This window comes from Acyrthosiphon pisum, chromosome X (genome assembly GCF_005508785.2).
Source record: "Acyrthosiphon pisum isolate AL4f chromosome X, pea_aphid_22Mar2018_4r6ur, whole genome shotgun sequence".
Taxonomy (NCBI): Eukaryota; Metazoa; Arthropoda; class Insecta; order Hemiptera; family Aphididae; genus Acyrthosiphon; species Acyrthosiphon pisum.
Genome location: NC_042493.1, coordinates 15,656,524 through 15,667,400, shown reverse-complemented (window position 1 = coordinate 15,667,400; position 10,877 = coordinate 15,656,524). Strand labels below are relative to the sequence as shown.

At 27.6% G+C, this 10,877-nt stretch overlaps 1 protein-coding gene across 1 annotated transcript; it reads right to left on the bottom strand.

Annotated features, from left to right (window-relative positions):
* Window positions 1–203: 203 nt before the first annotated feature.
* On the bottom strand, window positions 204–10,350 carry LOC100571561 (cullin-3-like). Its single transcript, XM_029485968.1, has 9 exons — window positions 10,118–10,350; window positions 7,151–7,519; window positions 6,852–7,046; window positions 6,539–6,715; window positions 2,834–3,004; window positions 2,630–2,761; window positions 2,427–2,554; window positions 721–958; window positions 204–651 (listed from the first exon to the last, which is right to left on the bottom strand). Exons 2-9 carry the CDS (start codon window positions 7,346–7,348, stop codon window positions 478–480), a joined length of 1,413 nt encoding a protein of 470 aa, XP_029341828.1. The 5' UTR covers window positions 7,349–7,519; window positions 10,118–10,350; the 3' UTR covers window positions 204–477.
* Between the last annotated feature and the right edge of the window lie 527 nt (window positions 10,351–10,877).

Here is a 10,877-nt window from a genome sequence, read left to right as displayed (position 1 = left end):
TTGGGCGATTTTCATTAAATTTTAATATTTTTTTTTTTTTTGAACTGTTTTAAAAAATATGATCAACAAAATGGCTGTCTTGGAAATTTAATAAATTTATTTTCCTAAAAAAAATGTTTGATCATTTTTGAATTTTTGAAAAAAAAAAATCGAATATTATTTTATTCAATCAGAATTTCTATACTTATTACTGTAAAAAAATTGCATTTAAATATATTGATTTTCCACGGAGATACTGAGGGTGATACGGGACTTCTGGGACATACTGTATTTATGGAAAATATAAATGAGTCCCTGATGGTTTTTAATCTTATTACATAACTAAACAAATACAAATATACTTTTTATAAATATATTTAATTATATTATTTTAAACATAATATAAGTACATTAATTACTTAGTTTAAGTTTTCCATCAAGTTATTATTAAAAATTAAACTTCTATGATAAACTTCCTTATATACATTATATTTATATTTACATTTCTATATATTCAAAAGATTCGTTAATACAAAATATATCAGTCATATTTATTTCTCTGGTCCTTGGAGTTTTGATAAGTAAATTCCTTAAATTATTGCCAAACTGCATCATATCTTGTAAAGACTTAATTAAATCAGTTCTAGGAATCTTAGTTTTACTTTGTATTTCCTGTAAATTAATAAATTATGGTAACAATTTTTAAAAAAATTTTCATAAAAATAAAAATAAATAAATTACTTTAAAAGTTAAGGTATTGTTAGTATTGAACAAGTCAAGCACACACATCTGGTAAGTCGTTACTTCAAGTTTGAGCTTTCGATTTACCCGCTCAATGTTGGTTTTTGGTAATTCATTATCAAGTTGTGTATCCAAACAAGGTTTGCCATAAAAATGTGCGTTCAATTCAACTGTACCAAACTGAGGTAATAACATTAATTTCTTTTTGGCATTATCCTGGGTATTTTTTTGGTAGATTCTGTTAAATAAAAACAAAGATTGATCATTATATTATATAACATTTATTTATAATTTGCTTTGGTATTTATAAGCATTTAAAAATTAATTCTAGATTTATTTATTTATGAAACCACTGTTCGCACAAGAAATACAACTTGTATACAAAAAAATAATAACTACAAATGAATGGCCTCAAATTAACTTCAATGTAAATTGCTTCATTAGAATTAGTTGACAAATAAAAATGAAACCATAATTGTATGAATTAATCATCTGACATTATATTTTTGTCTAATAAATTCATTTAAACTTCTTAGTTCAGTTCATTTACTAAAATGTAGAATGAATTGAATAGTAAAACATATAAGTTGAAGAAGAGGGCAACAAGTAATATATATAATAAATACATTAGTAGAATTAGGACGGGTTGCATAAAGAACAGTCTGTAAATTAGTTACAGGCCTCGTAATTTATTCATTCTATAAAGTTAATGATTGTGTTAAACTATGTTAGTGTTGCATAAAGAAATATTAAATTATTAATAACCAAATAAATTAAACCACCGATCACATTGATAACATGAATGATATTTCACCGATCTGTAAGTTACCAAACCAAAATCCTATCAGCAGTTTACAGGTCCGATAATCGATCACTTACAGAACCATTAATACTATCGGGCGTTCAAGCAACACTCAGATTTATTTAAAGAACCGTTAGTGGTCCGATAACGGTTCGGTAAAGAGGTACAGGATGTTTATGCAGCTCACTCTTATGGGCTTAAAGCAGAAAATAAATTGTCATGGTAAAATCTCAAAATAATAATACAGTTTTAATTACAATATTTTATAATGATATTCAATATTAAAAAATGTATACAATTTATTAATATAATATAAAAAAACCGGCCAAGTGCGAGTCGGACTCGCATACGAAGGGTTCCGTACCATCATCAGCTATAAGCATGTCGGCAACACTGCTTATATTATATATTCTAGGATTTTTAGTATTTATTGTTATAGCGGCAACAGAAATACATAATATGTGAAAATTTCAACTTTCTAACTATCATGGCTCATGAGATAGAGACTGGTGACAGACGAACGGACAGCGAAACCTTGTAATAGGGTCCTGTTTTACCGTACGGAACCCTAAAAAATGATTATATTTTCTATTGGAAATCTCAAAATCCCTGATTGAGCACCTCCTGGGGTTGGTCCTCTTCCTTTTTAAATTAGCCTATCTTCTGCCCAGAGGTCTAATCTATTTTTGTACCAAATGATCCCGTGAACTTTCTTGCCCGGAAACCAATAATTATTATTATAATAGCTTCAAAACCCATGGCAATAAAAGGACACACACACAGGCAGACAAACACTCATTCACCTCTCAGGGGTTGGTTGCTATGGTGATATGGACACACAGACAGACATACATTAATTTTTATATAATATATAGATTATCAAATATAATATAAACTTGTTTACGTTTTGAATTCATTAAAAGCACACAATCCAAATGATGGTATTTCATGTTTTGATTTTCGATCAACTGGCCAATTAACTGAATTTATTACTAGTACATCAATGTCAAAATCAAAAGATTTTGAAATGCCCTACATATTAAACAAAACATGTTAGTAAAAATGTAGGAATGTATTCGTTGTAAATTAAAATACAATTTTACTTACAAAAATACACTTGTTTATTTCAACATAGGCATTATAGTCTGTCATAACATGTTCGGACAACACAAACTTATCCCGTATCATTCCATATAATTTGGAAATAAACAAAGTACCATTGCCATTGGTATATGTACTCTATATGAAATAAAATTACATTCTTTTTGAAAATTTTATTTATCAAGTTACCATATATACAATTTCACTTACATTAAGTTTGGAGATCATTTTATTCTCACTGTCAAGGCTGAAAAACTTGCAATGAAGTAATCTATTGCATAAATATTTTTGATAGCTAGATTCAAACTTTTTCTTCTTCTTAAGATATTTTATCATATATATAACTTTGTTAATATCAGCTTCCGGATTATTTTTAATATACTAAAATATTTCATACAATAAGCATTAATAAAAACCTGATTAAACAGAATGTTGTAATAATATTATTATAAATACCAAATATAGAATTTAATAAATAACATTTGTCCCCGTTCATGCAACACACTAAATCCCAAAATCGATTTTTCAGTTTTATTATTATATAGAATTCAGTTAAAAAATACCTACAATAATATGCTATATTCAACAAGTCCCAATATTATCCACATGTGGACTTTATGTTTTGTGCATGAATCGTTGGTAATTCATAGAATATAGTTAAACTGACATGCAAAATTGATTAGGCCCATTTTTTTTATCTATAAAATATTATTATTAAACAACTACTATACAGTTAAAATTAAATTTATTAGGTTTTATCATTGATTATAATATTAATAAAAAATTATTATATAATTTAAAAAAAAAAAATAATAATATTTTTATTATAGCATTTAAAAGATATAATATGTATGATTATAATACTTAATTATGTATATCAAATAAAGGATTTAAAAAAAATAATATCTATAATGTATGTGATTAAATATTATATTCAAATTAATATTTAGTAACTACCTAGTCAGGGGCGAAACTAAAGGGTGGCTAGGGGGTAACTTAGAGGGTAAGTTTCTTCAGTTAGCCAATCGGACTTTTTTAATATAATAGGAGGCAAAATCGATGTACAGAAATCAAATGAAAAAAATTTATTTTATCATACAAATATTGTCTGTTATATTAATATTAATATATTATCAACATCTATGGTTAGCCACAGAACAACAAAAAAAAAAACATTACATAAAAGCAATCCGTACACAATTTTATATAGATACGTATTATTGTTTTCATATATCGTGTGTCGTTAAATTATTACACCATCTACCCGCAGTCCCACTGGCTACTACCAGTATTTTTGGAATTTGTTATTATTGTATGTAAATAATTAATGTAATACTAATTAAAAATACAAACATGTGATATCTAAAATCTGTGTCATGAGAGAAGTAAGCCGCTACGCGCATGCAGACTGATGGCAGTGACTGTTCTGATGCCCCGTTTCCCCCACTTTACAATATGATACATACTACATATCATATGACATTGCTGACCATTGGAGGTCGTGATCGTGCAACATCGACATGTCAAATAGGTGGGAGGTGCGTGAAGTCGACATCGATTTGGTCAGAAAATTGGTTACTTCTCTCAAGTGATTGTATTGGTGGTTTGTTGGAAAATGTATGCATTAAAATTCACAATTAAAAATAGATATAGTTATTTCTATTGAGTTTAAAAAAAAGTTACGTTAAATATAAAATGTTATATTATAAAAATCTTAGCTTAGATCTAAAGGTGGGAATGTGTTGGTTTTTAAACTTATTTTAAATTATAAATTAAGTTAAAATGTTATAGGCAATAGCTTAATTATTAAAACAAAAATTGCAGTTAAAAAGTTATTGAATCTACTGACCTACAAAAATATCCTTCTAAAAATCCAAAAGACGATTATGAAAATGGAAACTTTAGACAAATTACAAATTAGTAAGTTAAGGCTGGTAAAGAATTACTGGAGGACAACCCAGAGTGACTCCCGTTTAAGCGATTTACTATTACTTTCTTCGGAAAAAGACATAATAGATGATGTTAATTTAGTTGTTAATGCCAAACAATGGTAAATTTGAAAAAAAAAATTGTCTTTGATACATTTTTATATCCATTGCTTCATTTCTTGTAAGTTCATCCTCCAAAAAGCAATTTCATTTTTGTATAAATAACAGTTTTAAATTTTAATATTAACTTAAGAACATTGATAAAATTGTACAGTTAGAAAATGCCATTTTATGCATATTATATGAATTTTTTTTTATTAATTTAGTGAGCCATATGGACTTGGTTGCCCCTCTCCCCCTCCTAAGAACATGAATTGGCTATGCCTCTATACCTAGTTTAAATGCTTAAATTTCAATATGAAGTGTTAAAAAAAATCTTTTTTCATTTAATATAATATTATATTAAATTGCGTATTTGTGTGTTTATATATATGTTTATATATGTTTATAGTTTCTATAGTTTCTTCTATCAATGACAGGTAGTTTTGCCTATTTACTAAACAATAATTAGTAATAAATTCAAGTTTGAATTTTATTTGCAGATACCATTTTTAAATTTTACCATTATTTAAAAGTCTGAGGTTATTGGACAGTTTGGTCTAATTTTTAAAACATGTTATATCTCTACTCATATTTTGTAAAACTGGGGGGGTGTACAATTAAAAAAAAAAAATTCCGTGGAAAATTATTATAAATAAGTGTAATATTGATACCTATATAATTGTGACCTTAATGCATTAATAAAACACCAAATGGAATTCAGGTAAAGTATTCAATATATTTTGTGTTACTTTTATTGCTGAACACACTGTATATAAGCATCTCTAAAAAGACCTAACTTTAAGTGCTATATATCTGGCCAACAGATTAATGTAAAAGAAAAATGTTAACCTAAAAGTTCATAAGAAAAAAAATTGTATTCATTTATTAGATGTTATTATATGTACCTAGCTATTTTAAAATTAAAATTTGGCCCTTAAATATAGGTAAACAAATAAATAAATAAGAAAAATAAAGTATATTATCTTGCCTAGTCAACACTTAAAATTTACATTTGTATATTGATTTTATTTTAATCTTCAGATGTGTAATTACAAGGTGATTCAAAGTAAATTTAGTACCTATTAATGTGTTTGTATTAGACGCCTGATATTTAAGTTAAGTCAATTATTGACTTACAAAGAAGATACATTTCTATATGTTTTTTTACTTCATAGTAAATTAATTAATTATTGCATAACTTGTGAAATGAATTGACTTATTTTTAAAACTAAATGTATGATTCGAGTATATGTATAAATCCAAGGAAGGACTAAAAGTGTGTACATTAAGACACATTTTATTTAGTACAATATTTTGTGCATAGTACAGCATTAAAAAGTTAAAGTGTGTGATTAATAGTATTATTGTTATTATGATCATTGGCGCCATTTCAGTTTTGACCACCCCAAATAGGTAACTTAAAAAAAACCTGTTGCAAGCTATTGATTTTTCTTGCGATATAATTACTGTAGTTATACACATACAATAAATTATAATATGTTCCTTTTCATTCGGACATGCCCACACACACACAGTGTTACGGCAATATATGAAGTAAGTGTGACCCTTTGTTAATCAAGAAAGGCGGTTAATCAGAAAACGGATAACCAAGGTTCTACTGTACTAATGTTTAGCAAGCTAGTGGAGGCTAAATTTCTTACCTATTAGTCTACACTATCTCTATCAAGGCACTCTAGTTCAATATGCAAAGACTAAATATGAACGGGGAAGAACGGAGTCCCAAATTTGTCTATTAGGCCTTAAAACTAGCCTTTTGAAGAATAATTAAATTGGTTATAATTTAAATTCAATAATAAATAGCTATAAAACTGTTATAAAGTAGGTACACATATAAATATAGCAATATATGGATAATTATATTTACCGTACATGTTCCTCTTCTTAGTTTTTCATCAATGAAAAAAGATAGATAATTAGGTATAAAAGAATTCAAGTTTAAGAAATAATTAAATTCATCACCGACAGTTTCATCAAATAAGGGGTCATTGTTGAATAAATTTACCATTAAATTATCAAACTTTGTTTTCAAATCCAATAAACTCTGAAAATAAAAATATGTTATAGATAGGTAGGTAATTCAAATAAAATAAATTTAAAAATAATATTTATTGAGAAAAATTTTAGTTTAATTATTATTTTAGTACATATTAGTAAGAATATATTTCCCTCAATATTACCTGAACACAAGTATTAAAATCATACATTTTTCTTGTTCCACGTACAACTGATTCTCCTACTTCACGAAAATATGGACGCATACCATCAAACATCACTTTTACACCACCATTCACAGAACTCAAAAAATTGTACATCCATTTCAATTCATCATGTTGGTTATTCCTCAACATATATACAACGCCACAATTTTCCATCTGAAATAGTAGAATAGGGATGTACAAATGTAGAATTTGAATTTTACATGTACCATTTTAATGGTTTGAAAAGTTGTATACAATTAAATTAATATAATATTAACCTCTACAATTGTCTTCATATTTTTTATGATGAGTTCTGTTTTAATAATATTAACATATTCATCAATTCTAGTTTGTACATCAAATTCCAATTTAATTTTGTCCATTTCTTCAATTATTTTGGCTTCAACGTTTTTAAAATAAGAACATGCACAGTATTTAAATAAGAATTCCTTGCTTACCGACTGTAAGTAAGTCATATAAAGTTAGCTTGAAAACAATAATATTATATATGTTATTTCAATTCTTACTTGAAAATACTCAGTATATTCGTTCAATAACAATGGTATTGCATCAGTTGTCTTAATATTTTCGTTTTTTTGGAGAACATTCATATTAGAAACATCTTTGGCCATAGACAAATGAGGTCCCTGAAATAATATTATATAATAACTGATTACAATAAGATAAAAAAAATTACCCTGCTGTATTTTTTAAGTTATTTTGAAAAAATAAAATATCTAACTTATTACTCCAGCCAAAAGAACAAAAATATAATATGAAAGCAAAATGCACATTAATACAATTTGTGTTATTAACCACAATCAAAAACTTTTATTTCTATGAACACTTAAATGCAGATTGGACCTATTAGATGCATATACAATTAAATACTACATTACACTGCAAAATAGATATTATAAGGTATCAATAAATTATTGATTAATGCGATGGACATTTTTTTGAAATAGATAGTGCAGAGAAAGTTACTTTCAAGATGTTATATTTAAATAAGTTTAAATATAATATCCAAACAATACAACAAAATAAAATAACATCAGAGAGAAAAATAATTTGACCTTATATGACTAGGATATACTTAACAGTTAACTTACTAAATTTCTTTTTTAATTAACGTAAAATTAACGAATTAGTTTTTCATTTTAAAAAGTAAGTCAAGTTAATTTATTTTGTTTTTAATTTTATTACATTTCACTATTTCAGTCTATTTCGTTGTCATCACAAAAATATTTACTGTGATTTGTTTGTATTACAGTAGAGACTTGATTCACCGTTACTCTTTTAACCGTCACTCTCTTTTATCCGTCATCGTCTAAAAAAATAACATATGCAATGTAGGTCTTACTTCTCTGTAAAATTCAGAACTTTGCCGCTCAAAAATCGTAAATCTCGAGGAAAGAAAAGAGTATGACAAATTATTTTGTAAAGTATGTAATAATATGTATGTAAGTATTTTTTTTTTGTACGTACACACATTGACGTTGTAAAATACATAGGTACGTTTATGGCTGATTTTCTGTTAACCGTCTATTCGGTCCAGAGAGTGACGGTTAATCGAGTTTCTACTGTATTATAATTTAACTAATATGGAAATACTGTACAAAGTATAAACACTATAATCTATAATTTAGTTTTGGGCTGGGAAAAAATTAAATAGCTAGCATTGTAAAAAACAAATTAACTTTTTATTAACTTAATAAAAAGTTAACAAAAAGATTGTATTAACTTTTAACTTAACCGAGTTAACTTATAATTAAATTAACTTTTAACTTTTTGTTATTGGTGCATATTAACTTAACTGAGTTAAAAAAAATCATTAATTTGCAAAGTCTTGCTGATTGGTATCTTGTGACAAAAAAAAAGTAATAACAAAATATAATGGTCAAATAATAGTACCTATGTAATAATAGTATTATACCTATACAAACAATAGAAGTATAATAATATGTACAATTTACATTAACTTATAATTGCCATTTATACTTTTTTTTTTAACTATTACAAGTACGACCATTATAGCATTCATTGAAAAGTACTAGTTAATAAAATTAATACATGAGTGTATAAGAATGTGTATAAACTGGTCCCATGATCAATTAAAATAAATTATACAAATAAATTGTGATTAAATATTAGAACTATAGAACTTTAAAAATAATGGCAAGTCGAGATTCTAGAACTTGCATGTTTTTTTCAGATTCCAATTAATGAACAGAATGCATTTTTGTTAACAAAAATCGGTATTGATTATACCTAATATTATCTATAATATAAAAATGAATCGCCGAATGTGTTGCTAAGCGCAAATCTCGAGAACAGCTGAACTGATTTTGCTAATTCTTTTTTTTATAATATTCCTTGAAGTACGAGAATGGTTCTTACGGAGCTGATTTCTGTTACGATATGTCAATTTATTACAGTGCCTACAACTGTGTTGTTATTGGACCTATGAACTCAGTTTGCCAATATTGTAAGGCATTGAAATACAAAAATGAAGCCAATGGATTGTGTTGCGCAAATGGAAATGTGGAATTGATACCATTGCTTCCACCTCCAGAGCAATTGTACTCATTGATTTTAAGAATAGGAACAGATTCCATACACTTTTTAAAGAATATTCAACAATACAACGACTGCTTTCAAATGACTTCATTTGGAGCAACAAAAGTAGTTCGGGAAAATCTCATGCTAACTTTTAAGGTCTGTAATAGTATTTGCAGTTGTATGTTTATTAATCATTACTATTATAGCCCATATACATTTTTTCCTTTTACAGATACAAAGTCAAATATATCACAGAGCAGGTTCTTTGTTACCAGTGCCAGATAGCGACTACAAGTTTATGCAAATGTATTTTATTGGTAATTCTCCACAAGAAATCAATCTATGTTGTGCACATAACAATTCATTGAAAATGTCAATAGTTGAACAATTACAATACTTATTTCACGAATACAATCAATTGATTAAATTATTTAAAAGTGCAATAGATATGATGCCAAAATTGTTATCAGAGCAGATAAAACTCCTGTGGGCCAACATACAGGACGTTTTAATGCACCTACTATCAATGAAGTTGCCATTGTTGTAGTTGGAGAAAATTAAAAATTAAAGGCTAGTGGGATAGTTGGAGGGGCTAAGACCCCCAAGTCCCCTCCCATACGTATAAATTATAATAAATTATTTAGTAATTATAATAGTAATGCTGATAGGTTAAATAACATTACCTCGTTTGGGTTGGAGTTGTCGTCTACAACGTTATCTCCCATTAATTCGTCATTATAATGTTCCATAGTTTAGGGTAACAAGTTTAACTTGTATAGACGAAAAAATGGTTAGAATAACAGGAATTCCTCTTTTAAGCTCTTAGCAATGTGCGTTAACTTGAGAAAGTAATAGAGTTTGACGGTTTATAAGTGAACCGAGTAATTCTACTGTTATAACAGGTAGTATCATAGATTAGTACTAATTAGTAATTACTAACAGATAGGCGCTCCCGGTAGTCGGCGAATGAAACTTCGTTCCCCTCTCCCCAGCCACCCGTAGCTCTGTGAGACGCCGCCGCCTGTTTTTATGTTACCAACAACGCCCGGCACCACGACCACGACCACACTGTTACGAGGACGTCGCGGTGCATGCATGTAGACATGTACGACATGACAAATCGCCGTAGTTGTGTCGAGGCAGTGGCGGCTATCCTTTTGGTGGATGTGTTGCTTGAGCAACACACACAAAATTTGGTGGGTGGGTGGGTACCCAGATGGGTGGTTGGATGGATGTTGGGTACTTGTGTAATTTTTTATCATACTATGACTTTTAATTAAAAACAAAACAATACTAGATAAAAGTTCTGGAATAAATTCGTTTTCAGACGAATATGTTATGATTAATAAATAATTATCTTGTGTAATTTTTTATGCTTAGTTATAAATAAATAAAGATTTTATAAAAGTAGCATAGAAATGTATATAGTAATAATATGTATAG

Bases quoted from the DNA above. Each gene is read 5' to 3' on its own strand.
- LOC100571561 (XM_029485968.1), bottom strand. From the start codon at position 7,348: ATGACTTACTTACAGTCGGTAAGCAAGGAATTCTTATTTAAATACTGT. The intron at 3,005-6,538 runs GTAAATATAATT...GAAATATTTTAG, and splicing joins TAAGAAGAGGAACATGTACG to TATATTAAAAATAATCCGGA. The intron at 2,555-2,629 runs GTAAGTAAAATT...TTTAATATGTAG, and splicing joins AAATAAACAAGTGTATTTTT to GGCATTTCAAAATCTTTTGA.